Source organism: Nyctereutes procyonoides, unplaced genomic scaffold (genome assembly GCF_905146905.1).
Source record: "Nyctereutes procyonoides isolate TBG_1078 unplaced genomic scaffold, NYPRO_anot_genome, whole genome shotgun sequence".
Classification (NCBI taxonomy): domain Eukaryota; kingdom Metazoa; phylum Chordata; class Mammalia; order Carnivora; family Canidae; genus Nyctereutes; species Nyctereutes procyonoides.
The window spans coordinates 11,799,538-11,820,354 of NW_026575147.1; the positions used below are offsets into that span (position 1 = coordinate 11,799,538).

At 35.6% G+C, this 20,817-nt stretch overlaps 1 protein-coding gene across 10 annotated transcripts in view; it reads left to right on the top strand.

The window, feature by feature from the left end:
* HIPK1 (homeodomain interacting protein kinase 1) overlaps window positions 1–20,817 on the top strand; it is a 50,774-nt gene that overhangs the window by 14,228 nt on the left and 15,729 nt on the right. For all 10 annotated transcript variants that reach the window (XR_008662722.1, XM_055312419.1, XM_055312418.1 and 7 more), the window contains 6 exons: window positions 6,361–6,484; window positions 13,964–14,083; window positions 14,896–14,982; window positions 15,668–15,852; window positions 16,163–16,325; window positions 17,621–17,846. Coding sequence is in view for 9 of the 10 variants with exons in the window: in XM_055312419.1 (XP_055168394.1) it covers window positions 6,361–6,484; window positions 13,964–14,083; window positions 14,896–14,982; window positions 15,668–15,852; window positions 16,163–16,325; window positions 17,621–17,846 (905 nt within the window). In the remaining variant the exon portion in view is untranslated. The remainder of the gene's footprint in view (window positions 1–6,360; window positions 6,485–13,963; window positions 14,084–14,895; window positions 14,983–15,667; window positions 15,853–16,162; window positions 16,326–17,620; window positions 17,847–20,817) is intronic.

Here is a 20,817-nt window from a genome sequence, read left to right on the forward strand (position 1 = left end):
TACTTGCGCAAAAGTTTTAAATTTTAATGAAGTCCAGTTTGTGTTTTTTCTTTTTGTTGCTTAGATTTTGGAATTCTAATTAAGAAATCATTGTTAAACCAATGTCATAAAACTTTTTCACCTTTGCTTTCTTGTAAGAGTTCTATAGTTTTTAGCTCTTACTTATAAGAATATAAGAAATACAGACATAATATTTTTTAGTTAATTTTGACCTATTTTTTTTTAAAGATTTTATTTATCTATTTATTTCATGAGAGACACACAGAGAGAGAGAGAGGCAGAGACACAGGCAGAGGGAGAAGCAGGCTCCATGCACCGGGAGCCCGACGTGGGATCTGATCCCGGGTTTCCAGGATCGCGCCCTGGGCCAAAGGCAGGCGCCAAACCGCTGCGCCACCCAGGGATCCCTTTTTTTTTTTTTTTTAAGATTTTATTTATCTATTTATTCATGAGAGACACACACAGAGAGAGAGGCAGAGACACAGGCAGAGGGAGAAGCAATTTTGACCTATTTTTAAGTTAATTTTTGTATATGGTGTAAGGTAGGGGTCCATTTTCATTCTTTTGCATAGATATTCAGTTTTCCTAGCACCATTTGCTTAAAAGACTATACTTTCTCTATGGAGAGGTCTTGATATTTGTTGGAATTCATTGACCACAAATACAAGAGTTTATTTCTGGGCTCTCTGTTCTATTCCGTTGGTCTTTGTGTCTGTTCTTATGCCAGTTACCACACTGTCTTGATTACTTGTAGCTTTGTAGTAAGTTTCAAAATCAAGAAGTGGGAGATTTCCAGCTTTATTCTCTTTCAAGATTGTTTTGGCCATTCGGAGTCCCTTGGGATTCCATATGAATTTTATAATGGATTTTTCTATTTCCTCAAAAAATCTCGTTGGTTTTTGAAGGATTGCCCTGAATTTGTAAATCAGTTTGGGTAGTAATGACATCTTCACAATATTACGTCTTCCAATCCAGTCTTCTCTATTTTTACCTTTTCCTTTTATAATTTTGTAAAACTGATTATTTCTTACTTGAGTGAGTTGGAGTAAAGAAATTCCTACAGCCTTGGTTTCTGGTTTCATGCTGCTCCAGGCAATTTAGCTAATTTTGAAAATCTCACCTCCATTTGGTTATTCACGACTTGGAGGATTTAGGTTCCAATTATTTTTTCTTTTAGTATTCTCCTTTGAGCAATCCTACCACCACCTACTCATGTTTATATACAGAAACATTCTACAGGTACACTTAAGAGCTCAGATCTCCTTTGGAGCATTGGGGAGGTAGGAGGGAGGGCATCGCTGAGGGGGGTGGAGGCTGATCAGCTCTTACTTCTTGATCTCTTTTCTAGTCGGTGCCTGCAGGTATTTTTTAACTATTTGGTTTGTCTTTACGGTAACGGAAGCAATTTTAAGATAAAAAAAAAAAAGTGATAGAAATAATTCTTTTGTGAAATAATTTTGATGGAATTTTCTCCTAAAGGGTAAAGGAGATTTGAGGAGTAAATAGTTCTGGCTGCTTAGCTTTCTCTTATAAGTAATTCATTTGAATAATTTTCAGGGTTAGGTTGATGATCTTTGCCCCTTTCCCTATCCTTTTGATTTAATTTAAGCTGTCATAGGAGTAATTTGGTTATGTTTTGTCTTTATAGCAAATATGATTTTCAGATTTTTAAGTCTACTGTCAAGTACTCTTCAACAAATCATCCTGCAAATCCATTGCATTTAGTTCTTGACTATAGGAGTAATTGTAAATGGAGCTCAGTTTACCCCTTAAAAACAGGAGTTCTTTTTGTGTATTACTGAGTAATTACTATGCATACTGAACTTCAATGTCCAGGGCTTGATTACATTTAGGATTTAATGTGAGTATTCTGTTATGTCATAATAATACTTGATAATGAACCTCAGGCCAATGGAGTAGCAGCTCAGGCATTCCTTCTTTATCAGTAGTTTTATCCACAGTGGCCTTCTTCGTGTTGCTTTTAGAGTCTCACCCTGGTGTCCTTCAGAACACTTCTGGGAGGGGCACCTGGGTGGCTCAGTGGTTGAGGTCTGCCTTTGGTTTAGGCCATAATCCCTGGGTCCTGGGATTGAGTGCCATATCAGGCTCCCCTTAGGAGGCTCCCTGCTGAGCCTGCTTCCCCCTCTGCCTGTGTGTCTCTGCCTTACTCTGTGTGTCTCTCTTGAATAAATAAATAGAAATCTTTTTAAAAAAGAAAAAGGAAAAAGAAAACCTCTGTGAAATCCCTTTGGCCAGTGAAGCATCCTGACTTCAAAGTCAGGTTTCCCCTTACCCTCCTTTTTAGTTTACATTGCTTCATCTTGCTGATGACCTGCCAAAATATTATCATTTGACATAAATTTTTACCAGCATACTCTGTTGTCCATAGGCATGGCTAAATGCTTTAGGCAGTGGAAATAATATACTTTATTTTCTGGCCACTGTAAATGTAAATATAGACTACTGATTGCTGTGTTTGGGGCTTCAGTTTAGGTACAAAGGTTTGCCATACTTACAAACTCAGTGCTTTTCCATTCTGAACAAACTAGCTGGCCTTTATTAAAGTTGAGATCTCTGTATTTGTTATGTATGGAGGGACAAGGTCTAGAGAAGGAAAGCATATTTTCAGTTTATCCTAGACAAATAACATACTACAGTTTCACCTAAGCCACAGATGCAGGAAGTTAGACTTTATGTAACATCTCTGATCTGGTAAGTTTGATGCCTCTGAGATGGGCAGGAAGAAACAAGAGTATTCATTACAGTGATCAGAGGGTAATTTGTGCTGTTAAGTGATTCTAATAGTAGTTTGCTCTGGGTTCTAGTGAAATAACACTTTGGAGCAGTTTTTTAGTTTCATGAAATTTGAAGTTGGAATATCAAAAGGCAGGGATTGTTATTTCTACCACCTGGTTATAGTATTTAGAGCCTGTGTAGTATCTGTTCCTTAAGGATGGGATGTATTTTCAAAGAGAAGACCCACTGTGTCCAAAGTACAATTAATGCCATTTTCCTAAAAAAGTGACTGCCAGTTTGGGTTTTTTCCCTCTCTTCCCTGTGCTGCTGCTGCTTCTTCTTCTTCTTCTTCTTTTTTTTTTTTTTTTAAGATTTTTATTTATTCATGAGACACACAGAGAGAGAGAGAGAGAGAGAGAGAGAGAGGGGCAGAGACACAGGCAGAGGGATAAGCAGGCTCCATGCAGGGAGCCTGACTTGGGACTCGATCCCGGGTCTCCAGGATCAGGCCCTGGACTGAAGGCGGCACTAAACCGCTGAGCCACCCGGGCTGCCCCCTGTGCTTCTTTAGGTCATCTTTTTTACTATACAGGTATTAATGTCAGAGCTGGTAAGGGACCTAGAAAAGTAATTACCTCACTCAGCCTCTCTATACAGATGGAGTAGAAGCAGAATTTTAGTGTTGAGAGTTTATATTTGAAGGATTGAGAAACAATGGAGGCCAAGGGAAAGATGATATACTAATGAAGACAGTACCAAGAATTATCTGAATTCAGAGTTTAAAACATTCCGTGTTTAGAGGTGAACCTGCTTTAAATGATTCTGATCTGTTCAGTACCAGAAAATAACTTCTGTTTTTTTGCTTCCTAGAGTTTAGTTCAGTCATCATTTCTAGTTTCTAATGATAGTGAAAAGCCCTCAATAGACTGAACAACCTTATTTTATTTTTACTTTCATTGTCTTTTTCCTTTGATGCTCACTTTTTTGTATGGTAGATGTAGTAGAGTTACTGTTGTGAGTTTTTGCTGAAAATCCTTAGCGGCTTTTGTTACTCCAGAAGAAGAAATTAGACTAAATGGAAAAACTGATTCCAGCCAGTCTTTAGAGTTTTGTTTTGTTTTGTTTTGTTTGTCTAATGGGGCTTGGGGACTGGAATTAGTGTTTTTCTTAAGTTCTCTGAAACTTTAGGCTTTGGAAGCCTAACAATGATCACATATTATTGCTACCTTTTTAAAGAAGTAAGTTATTGGGTGGCCTGCCCCTCCCTATGACCTACCTTTGGATTTTAAAATGTCTTCCTGGTATAGTGGGAATGGCAAAATCAATCTGCTGCTCTTCAATTGATGCTTAGGAATGTTCTAAGCCCAGTTTTTATTTTGGCACATAGCCATTTGTGCTCTCCCTGCCAGCTCTTTCTGGCACTGTCATGAACTTGAAAATTAATGATTCTGCTCGCTGAAAGTAAAAATTTTGTTCCTTTTCAATTTTAGAAAAGCTTTTATGTTTCTGTATACTATTACACTCTAGTTTATTAATGCTATAAAACTTGTGCCATCTTAAAAACATGCTACAGTGGTTGGGATTTAATTAAACTCTGGAATTCCATCAGGTATATGTGGCTCTAGCTACCTGCAACAGGAATATCCCTTTTGAAGGTTGTTTCTTTGGCTAACAAAGCTACGGTTCACGTCAAATAATACAAAACTGGTGATATTAGTCCTGCCCATAGCTGTCAAATAGTGGAAGTCTCAGCAGGCCTGGATCATCCTTCTGCTGTTTCTATACAAGGATCTCCTAGGAAAGCCTCTAGATCCTATGAAATCCTCTAATTTACCTTATTTTCTAAGGGGGTACTTAATTAGAAAATTACCTGGGGAGAATATTCTTATTTAGGGAAATATCTTTATATTCTTCCTGCTCATTCCTTCCTGCCCTTAGAGCAACAATGTTTACATAATACTTCAAAGGAAAGTTGGAGAAACGTAGGCACTCCATGAGGGGATACAGCCCCTTTGAGGGCCCCTCGTGGAGAGAGATCTGCTGAGGGGTCTGGATCTGGTGTGCCCTTACAGATTCCAATTCTGTGACTTTTAAGAAAGAAGGGAAATTGGAGATTATGATAAAATGTTTAAGAGCTCAGCCCTAAGATTCAGGTTGCCTGTGCTCCATAATTTAGTACTTGTGTGACCTTGAGTGAGTTAACTTCTCAGTGCCTGGTTTCTTCACCTGTAAAATGGAAAGGATACTTTATTATGTAGCATCTAAGATACCATTGATTAGAAGATGAAACATTTTGTACCAATAAGAAAGTAAAAGCACTGCCATTAAGCTAAGATACATCCTCATTTGCAAGAATCTTCTTGATTTCAGAGATGTTAAAATGCAAAAAAAAAAAAAAAAAACCATACATCTTAGGATTGATGACATATGGGGTGTCTGGGTGGCTCAGTTGGTTAAGTGTCCGACTCTTGATCTCAGCTCAGGTCTTGATCTCAGGGTTGTGAGTTCAAGCCCCTGCAAGGAGTCTGGTTAAAAAAAAAAAAATTGATGACTTAACAGTAGTAATGTTTATTTTCATAGGATTATTGTAAGGAGTAAGTGACCACATTTGTAACTTAGAACAGTGCATGGCACAGAGTAAGCACTATATAAGCATCATCTTTTATTATTATTGACATTAGTAATACCTGTTAATAGCCCCCCCTTTTTAACCCATTTACCTCATAATTTTAGTCATAGTTTGAAAAATGCCATGTATACCACCATGCCAAATAGATTTATATAGGTGGATATATACTTAACTTTTACTTATTTGAAAACATTACAATATACTTAACTCTGGGGCCAGACTGCCAGGGTTCATATTCTAGCCCTTCCACTTAACTGTGCTTTGGGGTAAACTACTTTGTTTGCCTCAGTTTCCTCTATAAATAGAGATAATAATTTTACCTTGGATGTGGTCATATATATAAAGCTCTTAGTTTATGATATTATCTTAGTCTTCTCTTTAAGCTTCCCTAGGGTTAGATTTCTTGCTTGGAGCATTAATGGAAATGATTATTTCTGTAGTGCTGTCAACCACTAAGTCTCTATAGAAGGCATTTCTGTTACCAAGGGGTATTTATTGATCAGGTCATTTAATTGATTTTTCTATAATTAAAAAGGTGCTAAGAGTAAAAAGAATAAATCTGCGATCGTTATCTGTGATTTCAAAATTAAAAAACTTTTTCTGAGTTTTGTATAAGCTCATTTATTGGCAAAATCTGTCTTGAACCAATGTAAGGCTATTTAAAGTATTCAGCCAACTTAGTATGACTGTTTATTTGTTTTGTTGTAGAAATATTACTGTGTTTGATTATGGGTGCTTCCCTAAACTCCATTGGGATTATTATGCAATACATAGTTTTATGCTTGGTACTACCTTTCTTAAATTCAAAAAAATTCTCAATTCCAAAACACATCTGGCTCCAGAAGTTTCAAATGATGGATTTTATATCACACATAGTTTTCAGGTTCTTTAAATAAGTATGTACCTTAGGCTGGTACTAAAACAGGACTTAGTCAAAGTAGTTAATTTCCCCAAGTAATGTTTGTTTTTTAATTTGCTGTTTTTGTTTTTGCTAGAGCCCCTGAAATTATTCTTGGATTACCATTTTGTGAAGCCATTGATATGTGGTCATTGGGCTGTGTGATAGCTGAGCTGTTCCTGGGATGGCCTCTTTATCCTGGTGCTTCAGAATATGATCAGGTAAGAGTGTATATTTGGATGGAAAGAGAAAGCAAGTATATACTAGTGAAATAGATTCTAGAGGAAGAAAAGTACTAGTGAAGTATTTAGATATCAGGGAAAGAGCAGTCCAGTTACAAAAGATTTTTTTAAAGAGTAGAATTTTTCTACCTGCTTCTTAGGCTGGTGGTATATTTGCAGTACAGCAATTTTAAAAGGTTTTTTATTTCGTATTACCTTAGATTAGTACTTTTCCAGATCTGTCATGACTTATTAGAGACTGGCTTTGGTTAACAAACGTGTCTTGTGAGTTTTTAAGATAATGAAAGTAAAGAAGGATGAGGAATTGGAATTTTAAGAGTGAACTTTGTCTCATTCAGAACTGTTACTTCCTTTTATACATGACGTATGCTGAAATAAGTACTTTCTACATACTGAAACACATTGGGCCCCAGAAGCTGTGTTGTACACTGGGTTTCTGTAAAATAGGATTTAGGAGGGAAATTGTATGAGTTGAAAAGTATTGTAATAGATAGTCTGTGTCTCAAAAAAGAGAAACTTTGCAGGATATGCTATGATTTCCCAAGGAGCTAGTGCTGAGGGAAAAGGTTTTGTTATGGAAATTGTGAATTCTTATTTCTTGTTCTTTTTTTTTAAAAAAGTGGTTCTAACCACAATGCTGTAAGCAATTTGAGGGCATAGATTGTTTGATTCCACCAATGTATCCTCAGCTCCTCACATTGTGTTTGGTGCATAGTAGGTGCATGAGGGTTTTGTTTTTGTTTGTTTGTTTGTTTTTAAAGAAAGAAATGGTTATCTGGAATTATTAAAAGGAAAAAAGAATAAAATAGTATTTTCCCCTGTTCAACTTAGGATTTTGATTCCTTGATTCATTTTAGATTCACCTTCCAAAAATTTGACTCTTTGGGCATGTCTTTGAAACAAAAATCAGTTGCTCATGTGATAAGTAATTGAGCTTTATAATTGACCCTTTTTCTTCCACCTTGTGAGAAAGAAAGCCAGCTTTCTTATTTTACAAAAAAAAAAGTGTGAAGGAGAGTAAATGATGCAAAACCAGTTGGTTGAAATAAGCCATTGATTCTCCTTTTTGGGTCTTAGACTATTTTGAGAATCTGATGAAATACAGGTATGGATTGTCTCAGAAAAATTTGTGTACAGTATTTTGAGTACAAATTTAGGGGATTCGTGGATCCCTAATTAGAAACCTTGCCCCTCAAGTGCCATTCTTAGGGCCAACCTTCAATGTTAGTAGACAGATTGGTACTGTAAATTTTCCAGGAAGTGGAACCAAATGAAATTAGATATAGAAGCTAAGGTACAACTGGGGCTTTTTAAAAGAAATGATCTGATAGTTTTGAGATAATTCTTTCCTGGTACATAGATGTGAAACTGTGGGTGGTAGGAGGAAGTCGTTTTTCCCATGCTGAATAAATAGGATACTGCTGTTGTAGAGCAGGACTGGGGATAGGTTATCTTGATGCTTCTCTCATTATACAAAAAGATTTTTGTGACAGGATCTCTGTTCTTACAGCTGAGTTTCTTTAAAATAACTTATATTGAGATATAATTCGTATACCGTTTAATTTAGCCATTTGAAGTGTACAGCTCAATGATTTTTTAGTATGTTTACAGGGGTGTAAACCATCACCATGATCAATTTTAGAACATTTTCATCCCTCCATAATGAAACCTGTACCTGATTAGCAGTCAGTGCCCATTTTTTCCTAACCCCCACCCTCCCCCCACCCTGGCAACTACTAATGTACTTTCTGTCTCTATAGATTTGGCTTATTGTAGTTTATCATGTTTGTTACATACAATGTGTGGTTTTCAGTGTTGGGTTTTTTTACTTAGCATGTTTCTCATCCATGCTATGGCATACATCAGAACATTAATACTTTTTATGGCTGAGTACACTGTGTGTATGTGTACCACATCTTGTTTGTCCATTTGTGAGTTGATGGTTGCTGAGTTATCATCTTTTGGCCATTATGAATAATGGTGCAATGAACATTGGCACACAAGTGTTTAAGTCCCTGTTTTCAGTTTTGGGGGGTATATAGCTAGAAGTAGAATTTCTGGGTCATATGGTAATTTTATGTTTAAACAAACTTTTCCACAGCAGTCACACCATTTTATATTCCTACCAGCAATACACAAGAGTTCCAATTTCTCTACATCCTTACCAACACTGGTTGTTTTCTTTAAAAAAAAAAAAAAAAAAAAGTAGCCATCCTTAAGAATATGAAGTGATAATCTCATTGTGATTTTGATTTGCATTCCTCCAGCAGTTAGTGATGTTGAGCATTGTTTTATGTGCTTATTGGGTATCTTTATGTCTTCTTCAGAGAAGTCTACTCGAAAGGCGCGTGGGTGGCTCAGTCAGTTGAGCCTCTGACTCTTGATTTTTGGCTCAGGCTATGATCTTGAGGTTGTGAGATCAAGCGCGAGTCAAGCCCTGTGCTCAGTGGGGAGTCAGCCTGAGATTCTTACTTTCTCTCTCCCCTTCTCTAAAAATCAATCAATCAATCTTTAGAAAAGTCTATTCAAGTCCATTGCCCATTTTTGTTTTATTTTTTTAAAGATTTTTATTTATTTATTCATGAGATACACAGGAGAGAGAGGCAGAGACATAGAGGGAGAAGCAGACTTCCCAGAAGGAGCCCAGTGTGGGACTGGATCCCCAGACCTGTCATGCCCTGAGCTGAAGGCTCAAACCCTGAGCTACCTGTGTATCCCTCCGTTGCCCATTTTTGAATTTAGGTTGTTTGTTGTTGTTAAGTTGTGGAAGTTTGTGTTCTGGGTATTAATCCCTTATCAGATATACATAATTTGCAAAAACTTTCTCCCATTCCTTGGGATTGCTTTTTCACTCTATTGATAGCTTAGTTTGCGCAAAAGTTTTTAATCTTGATGAAGCCCAATTCGTTTTTCCTTTTGTTGATTGTACTTATGGTATCATATCCAAGAAATTATTATCAATTCCAAGGTTGTGAAGCTTTTCTTATATGCTTTCTTCTAAGAGCTTTATAGTTTTATGTCTTGCATTTAGGTCTTTAAGCCATTTTAAGTTGATTCAATTTCATTATTTTGCATGTGGATATTTAGTTTTTCCAAAACCATTTGCCTATAAGACTGTTCTTTTCCTACTGGATTGTGTTAGTATCCTTATCGAAAATCAATTGACCATAAATACATGATTTACTTGTGGACTGTCAGTTCTGTTCCATTGATCTGTACATCTGTATTTATGCAAGTAGCACACTGTTTTGATTACTGTAGCTTTGTAGTCAGTTTTGAACCAGGAAGTGTTAGTCCTCTAACTTTGTTCTTTTTCAAGATTGTGTTGGCTATTCAAGGGCCCTTGAGATTCCATGTGAATTTTAGTGTAGGTTTTTTTTTTTTCCTGCAAAAAAGTTGTCATTTTTTTAAATAGTTGAATATATTGGATCTCTGGGAAGTATCATCATCTTAATATTTATCTTCTGATCCCATAAATGTGACCAGAATTTTTAGTTTTTTTTTTTAGTAACATTTTGTAATTTTCAGAGTATAAGTTTTACATTACTTTTACTAAATTTATTTATAAGTATTTTTGATGCTATGTGAATAGAATTATTTTCTTAATTTTATTTTCAGAATGTTCATTGCTAGTTTATAAAAATACAATGAGTTTTGTAATTGATACTGTATTCTGCAGCCTTGTTGAATTCTTTTTCTAGTAGTTTTCTTTCTTTCAAGATTCTTTTTTAATTTTAATTAATATCTATGCCCAAATGGGACTCAAACTCATGACCTCAAGATCAAGAGTTGCATGCTCTACTGACTAAGCCATCCAATGCCCCTCAAGTAATTTTCTGATAGAACTCTAGGTCTAATTGTTTTGATGGGTTCCTTACAATTTTCTATCTACAAGATCAGGCCATCTACAAATAAAAATAGTTTTACATCTTCCATTCCAGTCTGGATTCCTTTTTTTTTTTTTTTTTCCCTTGCCTAATTGCTTTGCACTGAAGCACTAGTAACAGTGTTGAATAGAAGAACAGAAATTCTTGTTCCAGATTTTAGGGGGAAAGTATTCAGTTTTTCACTATTAAGTAGTATATCAGCTATAGATTTTTCATAAATATTATAGCTGAGATTTTATAGCAGATATGATTTTTGAAATATTAGTTAATAGCTTCAGATTTGTTGGAAACATTTTAATCATTTAATATAACATGACAGTAATACTTTGTATAAATGTAGGACTTTTGTTTTTGCTCCATTGTAAGCTATGGAAGCAGTATCTGGATGATAGCTTTCCATTCTACTTTCACAATGAAACTCATTCTATAATATTAAAATTTTTAAATGTTTTAATTTTTAAGTGCATCATTACAGAAAAATTAGAAAAGATGCAGTAAGCCAAGAGATAAAACTTCCGACTTCTAGTAGTTCCATCCTTCAGAAGTAACCCTGTTTATGATTTGGCATATTTTGTATTTATTTATGTATGTAATTTGTTAATTTTCATCGTGTATTTATTGAGTACCTACTTGACACTGGGGATATAGTGCTGCTTAAAGCATTGTATTGCCCTCATGGAGGCTATAATTTGGTGATGGGAAATAGATATTAAATAACTATGTAATAGTTTTATATATAACATATAAGAATTATATAATATGATTGAGATCTCCAGTTTTTTTACAAAGTGATTTTTACAGAACACAGATTAGATCATTCTACTTCCCTGCTCTTCAGTTTTTTTTTTTATTCTTTTAGAATAAAGGGCTAAATCCTTAATATGGCCTTTGAGCCCCTAACTGGGTTGTCCGTCCCCTGTCTGTCTCCCTCTAGATTGATATTCTACCGTTTTTTCTTGCTTTTCATCCTCTAGCACCATTGGCATCATTTCAGCATTGGTTAAGAATATGCTTCCCTCCAGCACAGGCTCTTATATACGCTGTGCTTATAGTCTTATAGCACCACCCATTCATTTCATCTAGTCAGTGCCTACTGATTCATTAGTGCAAGTGTTACTTTCTCAAGGAGCTTTTCCTTACTAGTCCCTAGTCTAGCTTGGGTTCCTTTGTTGTTATTTTTATAGAAGCCTTTTTTTTTTTTTTTTCCCCCAGAATGCCAATTCAGTTTGAATTTTCAGTATCTGTCTCCCTCACTTGACTGCAAGGTCTATGAGAGCAGGAACCATATCTATTTTTAAAATCACCAGTGCCTGGCTCAACACGTACTTACTAAAAGAATGAATGAATATATGTGCTATATATAGTTCTGTTGCACACAATAAACTTAGGGATATAGGGATAATAAACATATATATAAGCATATATACTGTATTTGGTTATATCTAAGACACCATTGATTCAAAGATATACCGTTTTTCTGTATCTGTAAGAAAGAATGTTACTAATTAAATCAGGATAGTTATCAGTTGTAAGACTTACCTTGATTTCAAAGATGTTAGTGTGAAAAAATGTGCCTCTTAGAATCAGTGAAATGTGATATTTTTAAAAAGTGAGGTTATTTAATTTGTAATCTACTTTTCTACTTAATATACTGTGAAATATCTTTATGTGTCAATAAAGATACTTCTACTTCTGTCATTTTATTTATTTTACTTATTTTGAGAGTGTGAATGTGCACATGTGAATGAGCAGGGTCAGGACGGGCAGAGGGAGAGGGAGAGGGAGAGGGAGAGAGAATCGTGAGCAGGCTCCATGCCTAGCACATCTAGTACCAACCTGGGACTTGATCTTAAGACCCTGGGGTCATGATCTGAGCCAAAATCAAGAGTCAGATGCTTAACTGTGTCTGAGCCATCCCAAGTGCCCCCTCTACTCTGTCATTTTAAATGTCTGGGTAATATTTTATTACACAGATTTTATCCTCGATTTAAAAAAAATTTTCACCATTTTTGTACACAAAAGATATTCACATTTAAAATGTTCTTATCTACATTAAAATATATTTTCTATTTTGTTAATGATGTATTAGCTTCCATTACGTAGGTCTCACAGATCAAGAGTAATATCCTGCTTTTATCTGAAATTGGCTCATGATAGCAGGCTAGATTTGGCCTATAGGCCATAGGTTGTTGACCTTTGCTTTACACTGATAAAAAATTGGGGAGGATCCCAAAGAGCTCTGTTTGTATAGCTTATATATATTAGTATATACTGCATTTGGAATTAAAACTGGGCATACCTGGGTGGCTGTCATTAGGCATGGACTCTTGATTTCGGCTCAGGTCATCATCTCAGGGTCCTAAAATCGAGCCCCGCCTCAGGCACCATGCTTAGTCTGCTTGAGATTCTCTCTCTCTGTGTCCCTATCCCTCTGCCCCTACCCCAGCTTGCATTCTCTCTCTCTCTCTCTCTCTCTCTTTCTCTCAAATAAATAAATAAAATCTTTTATTAAAAAATAATAAAATAAAAAGTATAACTTAAAAAGACACTAAAACTAAAGTTTTTAGGAGGAGAGGTGGAAAGTAAGATTTATTTCCCTGCTTTCTAATTTAATCTTAAGTATAGCCATTCAAATATGGAGGAGGTGGTAAAAAAGATTACTTCTTGTATCACTCTCAGTAGTGGAGAGAAAAGCAAATTACTTCTTCTGTTGCTTTCTGGGTCATTAGAATTGTGGAAGCAAACAAATGTGAGCAATAAAACTGGGAAATTTTTAAAACAAGTATATATAAGAACATGTTTTGTTAGCCATTAGAGCAATGACGTCATCACACATCCTCTCTGGAAATCTCTACTGTACACCCTAAGAAGGGGATGAAAAAGGCAGAAAAGTATTATTTTAAAAAATAGTTTTTTACTTCGTGGACTCCCTGAAAGGATCTTAGGGATCACCAAGGGTCCCCACACCGGACTGAGAACTGCTAGCCTAGTTCATAGTAGGTATTCAGTAAATGTTGATTGAATGAACACAGTGCCTGCTCTCTAGTAATGTAGGGATAGAGAAGCTAAATTAAGTGTTTAATTTTATGATGTGAGAGAAAAACTCTATGGCAATTTAGAGTAGGGACAATTGACAGGAGCTAGAATAGTTAAGGGAGAAAGTAGCTTATAAAAAAAATGTTTTCTTGATCTTTTAAATTTGGTAATGTATCAACAAATGAAACAAAATCCCTTGGTGATCCATGAGGTAGTTTGTTGGAAATTATTCTGTTCTGTCCTAAAAATCTCCTGAAGTTTTCTGAACTGTGTATCAGAGGTCTACAAAAAAGCAAAAATGGTTACACACAAAATTTTCAAAACTGAATTTTCCTTGTAAATAACAATTTTAGTAACATAGAAACAACTGAATAAATATTTGGGAATTACCTGTGAGTGGGTTAGCATAAATATGTATTTACAGATAAATTTCACTTATGTTGATTTGGCTAGAGCTAATAATGTCTTAGTGTAAAAGTTTTTAATATTTTCCTTTTCACTCCACATCAGTGTTTTAATGGTTTTGATGTTTCAGATTCGTTACATTTCACAAACACAAGGCCTGCCTGCTGAATATCTTCTCAGTGCTGGGACAAAAACAACCAGGTTTTTCAACAGAGATCCTAATTTGGGGTATCCACTGTGGAGGCTGAAGGTCTGTCTCCCTTTTTATACTACCCATTCCTGTACTCCTCACTCCCAACTTTTTAGTTACTAAATTCTTGAGATGGAGGAGGGAAAAGAGGTGGTGGTGGTGGTGGTGGGAATTATGTTTGCAGAAAGAAGTACTTGGAAAAATTATTTTGTTGTACCTGTTCGACCTGATCCTTAGTTAAAAAAATAAACTAAACACCTGTTTGGTTGTCTGAGATTATTTTGTGTATTTGAACCAGCAGCTAAGAGGGGAGTATGGAGAATAGTGCTCACCATTAAGTCACAGGAAGAACTAGAGTAATTTAGCAATGACTGTTTTTTAGAGAATTCTCAATAAATAGGAGAAAACATAATTTCCTAATTCCCCATGCTAAGGCCTTATATATTTTCATGAAACAAATGCCAGTGCCTGCTTTTTACTTCTGAGCCTTTAGCTTGAGAGATCTCTGAGTAATTTGAATAACCCTGTGAATCTCTTCGCCTGAGCCTGCCTGTTTAATAGCTAGCATTTGAAATGTCATTTAATTTGAAGTAACTTTAAGAGAAAAATGATAATGTGCCCCTCTTACATGACATTTTCAGGAACCATCATGCTACATCATTGATTCCACATTTTATTTAACACTGTTGAAAGGGAAGTCAGATATTCAGGTCCCATCTCCACCAGATTTTTTGGTTGTAAATTACTTTCATGTTTGCCATTTCTGGTTGGCAGGTGATGACAATTGTTTCTTTGTATTTTGGCTTTAATTTAGAACAAAATATGAAAATAAAGTACCGATGGAATTTTGTTTTTTAATTTGTATTTTATAGACACCGGAAGAACATGAATTGGAGACTGGAATCAAATCAAAAGAAGCTCGAAAGTACATTTTTAATTGTTTAGATGACATGGCTCAGGTGAGTAGAGAAAGTTTAAGGAAGCCAGACTTTTACATATCTCTTAATCAGAGACATACTTCCATTTATTAGCTATATTAAAAAATAGATTTAATCTGTTATCTTCTAGTTTGCTTTCATTTTTTAGAGAAAAAAGTTCATTAATATTCTGCCATGTATTAAAAGAACATTTGAATCCTAACCAAGGATACTTGTAGAATTATCTGTTTCTCCCTTACATTTGATTAACTGGTCTTGTTACCTGTCATTATTTTGAAATATTGTTTATGAAGCTTTCTTTCCTGTCTTTTTTCTCTGCTAAATAAAGACGTAAGAACTTAATTGAGTGCATATTATGTTCCAAACTCTGTCTAAACACTTTTTACTTAACTATATCATTTAATCTTTTCAACAATAGAAATTTTAATATTTAAGTAATAATAATTGCTTTTGCTTAACTTGTTCATCCAAATTTTGAGTGAAAAGACTTCATTCAGCTTTATTCTGCCACAAATTCTACCAAACTGAAGATTTTAATTAGCATAAGAAGAGCTTCCACTTGTGAAAATGATTATACTATCATTAAAAAGAATTTCCTCAGGTTTTTCTCTTGAGATCTATGTCTGTCTATCTGTTATGCAGATGTTTAGTGTCAGCTTTAAAGGTTAAGTGATGAAGTATAATATTTCTAAATTTTCCTTGAAAGGTGAATATGTCCACAGATTTGGAGGGAACAGATATGTTGGCAGAGAAGGCAGATCGAAGAGAATACATTGATCTGTTAAAAAAAATGCTAACAATTGATGCAGATAAGAGAATTACTCCTCTGAAAACTCTTAACCATCAGTTTGTGACAATGACTCACCTTCTGGATTTTCCACATAGCAATCAGTGAGTATGTTCTGGGCATTTGCCATGGTGTGGTTCTCTGTTGAGTTACCATCTTATAGCTCAGTGGAATGATCACATAAGCAGCAACCTTGGTACTTTGCATATTTGGCCCACTGATGCTTTCCTTTATCATTGAAAAATCATGAGACTTAGGATGTATATTTTTTCTCTTTATGGTTATAAAAACTCTTGATTCATTTTATCTGAATACTCTTGGGGGAAAAATGTTGATCTGTATTCATCTTGAGTTATTTGTTATCTCTTTAAATCTCAGTATTCATTTTACTGAAACTTTAATCTCTTTTTTCAGTGTTAAGTCTTGCTTTCAGAATATGGAGATCTGCAAGCGGAGGGTTCACATGTATGATACAGTGAGTCAGATCAAGAGTCCCTTTACTACTCATGTTGCCCCAAATACAAGCACAAATCTAACCATGAGCTTCAGCAACCAGCTTAATACAGTGCACAATCAGGTATTCAGTAAATGATTTTGGAAACTAAAAACCTAAGTGGGGTAGAGAGTAGTAAGAGTACAGGTTGGGATAAAGAAACCAGTCTTTGCTTTGGTGATCTTGTTGCTTCTCACATTTTTTACATGGCAAAAGTGATGGAAGACCAAGTAGACTGATGATACCTACCAGTCATGTGCCACCGAAAATTAAATACAAAGACCTAATCCAGGCTTTCAGTCTTAGCATAGTCCCATAAACAGACCATAGCTTTTGTACTACTTCCCACTGTTAGTTGTGCTGACTTTAGCCACTAACTTTCTCTTTTGGAAAGATTTTATATATCTCATTACATGTACTGAAAGGAGTTTCCAGTAATTTTTTTCTTAAAGATTTTATTTATTTATTCATGAGAGACACAGAGGGGGCAGGTAGAGACACAGGCAGAGGGAGTAGCAAGCTCCCTGCAAGGAGCCCAATGCGGGACTCGAACCCGGACCCTAGGATCATGCCCTGAGCCAAAGGCAGACACTCAGCTGCTGAGCCACCCGGGCGTCCCTCTCGTAATTTTTTTCTATACTGTACATTAGATCCTCAGAACTTACTTATCTCGTAACTGCAAGTTTGTACTCTTTGACGATCTTCACCTATTTTCTCTCCCACCTGTTGTCCTGTTCCTAGCAACCACCAATCTGCTCACTGTTTCTAAAAGTTCAGTTTGGTGTTTCCAATAACTAACCTGAAGAGTAGTTTTGGGGCAGCCCAGGTGGCTCAGCGGTTTAGTGTCACCTTCAGCCCGGGGCCTGATCCTGGAGACCCAGGATCGAGTCCCGCATTAGGCTCCCTGCATGGAGCCTGCTTCTCCCTCTGCCTGTGTCTCTGCCCCCACCCCCAGTTTCTCATGAATAAATAAGTAAATTTTTTTTAAAAAAAGTAGTTTTGCATTTGTTTGCCAAGTGGAATATTTACATTTGTTATTGAAAATGTGAGCTTTCTAATTTCTTAGCTAGGACTACTTTTAAAATGAGATTTGGTGGTATCTCACACCCAGCAACTTTTTCGCACAGAAAGAAAGATGAGGCTGTCCTCAGTCAGTGTAGGACCATTTTTTAATTCTTTGTTTTCTTATTCAACCTTATAATATACCTTAAATTTGGAGATTGGGAAAATTTCTTAAGCAGAGAATTATTTAAGGGATAGTTAATACTGAATTTCAAAACTCTGTTTTAAGATTTTCTGGATGGATTCTGCATGTGTAAAAATACTGTTAGTTCTTTCCACTTTATACCAGTGTACAACTATAATTTTTTTGTTTTTAGGCCAGTGTTCTAGCTTCCAGTTCTACTGCAGCAGCTGCTACACTTTCTCTGGCTAATTCAGATGTCTCACTGCTAAACTACCAGTCGGCTCTGTACCCATCATCTGCAGCACCAGTTCCTGGGGTTGCCCAGCAGGGCGTATCCTTGCAGCCTGGAACCACTCAAATTTGCACTCAGACAGATCCGTTCCAACAAACATTTATAGTATGTCCACCTGCTTTTCAGAGTAAGTGGGGAAACATCTATATTAAATGGTATCATATCAGACCTACAAATCTTGCTTTAGGTAGTTCCTTAGTGTAGGTATCTAGCTGTTTAGTTTTGATCTCTGACAACTTTAAATTCTGTCTCTGAATATGAAGATAACTGAAATTAACAAAGTAGGTTTACCCTTTTTACATTGGTTATTTATCTAATTATGATACTGACATATTATGGGAGTTCAATGAACATTTTCATATTTGAACTGCCCTAGTGTCAATTTCTTGCCCACTGAGACCTTGTACCAGTGTCCTATACCTTGTTTAAGCATGTATTTATCAATATGCAGAAATACTAAGCTTGAAGAAATTTGTTGTAAACAAATTCTATATTGATTCTTATTTCCTGTATCATTCCATTATTAGATAAAATTAGCATTCCAAATAAAAGGTAATTTTATTCTAAAATGTAAAAAAATTATACTTAAGGATATAGAAACCTCATGAATTATATCCAAAAATAAAGATTATTATTTATTGAACTGAAAAATTCTATAAGCTGAGGTATTTGTGTGGGGAGTGCATTAAAATTATGTGCTTCAGCTTATGAATCATATTGTTCCTGCAAACTCCTATCCGCAAAGGAACAGAATAGCTGAGGAAGGAGGCTCTGACCCCATGTGTTGCAATAAGATTTAAATTTTCACTTTCCCATCCTTCCTCATTTTTTTCATTGTTGTTCTATAATTGAGTCTATGCAGTTCCTTTTTTCCAAAATATGGGAAATGTGTTTATTGATATGGTGAACCATTTAAAAGGTTAAATTATTTTAAGGATAAATCCTGACAACACACTTGACTTTCCCAACAGAAAGTCAGCATTAGTACTTTGTGGTAATAAATTAGGACTTAGGTGTGTCATAGCACTTTAAATAGAAGCAGGTAGCATTTTTATCTTTTTACTTTAGTTACTTATTGACTGTGACTCTCTTGTTTGGTTTCTGACAGAGTCGGAGCAAGCAGAAGGAAAAGAGGGGCTAGGGGAGACTGAGAGATTACCGGGAGGACAGGAGAGCAATAGCGATGTAAACCAGGGAGAAACCACAGGGAGAGCGGAGGAGCAGATTCAAAACCCGTAAATGCAAATTTAGCCTAACTTACCAAATTATTTTCTGCGTCTGCTACATAATAGTAAATTCTATACCTTTGGGTTGTTATATGTTGAGTGATTTTTCTACTGAATTTAGCAAACCAGCCACCCACCTCCCCCTCACCTTTTCCAAAGTGAGTCTCATGGGAACAGTTTTCATATGTGGGACTCAGAAGTCTTTTGCTGCTTCTTGGGATATTGACGAGAGGAGGCAGAACATTTTAGTTCCTTTAATAAAACAAAAGGTAGATTTGATGTAGAGGGGGAAAGTGGTGTAACTCCTTTTGGTATAATTAGATAAGTGTAAGTTTGGGAAAATTTTTTTCTAATTAGGAAGTCTGAATAACCTGAGGAGCTAGAGCAAATCCTAAAATTTCCAGACAAAAGGGAGTTTTTAAATTAAGGTAATGCAGATGCAAATAGCTCTTATGTACACACCAGATAATGTTCTGTTTCTACATGTATTAATTCATCTTCACAAACAACCCTAGGAAGTGGGCAATGTCATTATGCCCAATGTCATTCTGTCCCATTATAGGTGAGAAAATGGAATTATTCTCTCATCTACCCAAAGTTTTAATAACTAGTTAGTGGTAGAACAGGGACTTGAACCCAGGCAGTGGGATTCATGGCTTATGGATTTTGAAATATTCTGTACCACCTCTTAGTATTTAAACTTAGCTGTAAAGAGTTGTCAGTTGATTTGCCAGCCACAGCCATATGCTGGTTTCTGCCCAGCAGTTGGCTATTCCAGGTTGCCTTCTTTTCTTTCACCATCTGCTTTTTTACAATATACTATATACTTAGAGGAAAAATGACGACCCTCGTCAATTAGACAGTTTTACTCTTCTTTCCATACTACCATGTTTTTTTTTATTTTTTTTTATTTTTATTTAACAGGTTGTATTCAACAACAACAAAAGCAAAGCAAAACTTTGAATCATTTCGTAGTTCAGGGTTTAGGGAGAACCTTCCAAAAGTGTTGCCTTTTGTTAATCTTTGTTTCCACTTATAGTTCCCTGAAGAAGGAAGTTTTAAACTAGCTTAACTGCTGTGGCTTAGCCTAAATTAGGAAAGGAATCTAATGCTTATTTAGTTACATTTGTAGGTCAGTACTATAAATACTACTTTCTATACTATTCCAGTTGACCAAAATAGATACACAGTTTGCTCAGTGGTAATGATTTTATTCTGTTACTTTGTCCCCTTTTACTTCATTATCCTGGAACTTATAGGTGAACCTTTATCATGAACATTTCTTTCTAAATTTTACCTGCCTTTGCCCTTTGTTCCTGCCTACTTATAGGAGGCTATTATAGTAATGTTGTCTTGTAGTTGGCCATGTGTCCTGGGAATTTAGACAAGAATTTTGATGTTGTTTAGCTATCTTATTAGATAGCATTGCCTTATGGCTGGCAGATTTTTTGATTTGGATATCTGGATTTGTTACTTTTTTTTTTTTTTATGAACGGCACTTTTGAAAAGTTGTTAGAGAATTGAACACCAATAAAATTAATTAAAAAAAGAAAAGAAAAGTTGTTAGAGCATTTTAATTCTGATTTTACTAGTCTCTCTTACTTTGTGTATTTTTGGATTGTGTTTTCCAGTATGACATCTTACTGCTAAGATACTTGCAAATCACTGAAATGGAAAATTGGGAGACTTGCTGAAAAGTACAGTATTAGAGTTTAGGAGTTATGCTTATTTGCTATCTCCATAGTAATAATAAGAGAAATTAGTTGGTGATAGCTTAAGAAGTGTCACTTAAGAAATATTCTAATTAAAATTAAATGTATCCCCACTTAACAAAACTGCAGGCATTGGTGAATTAGAGAAACTTCTGTTAGT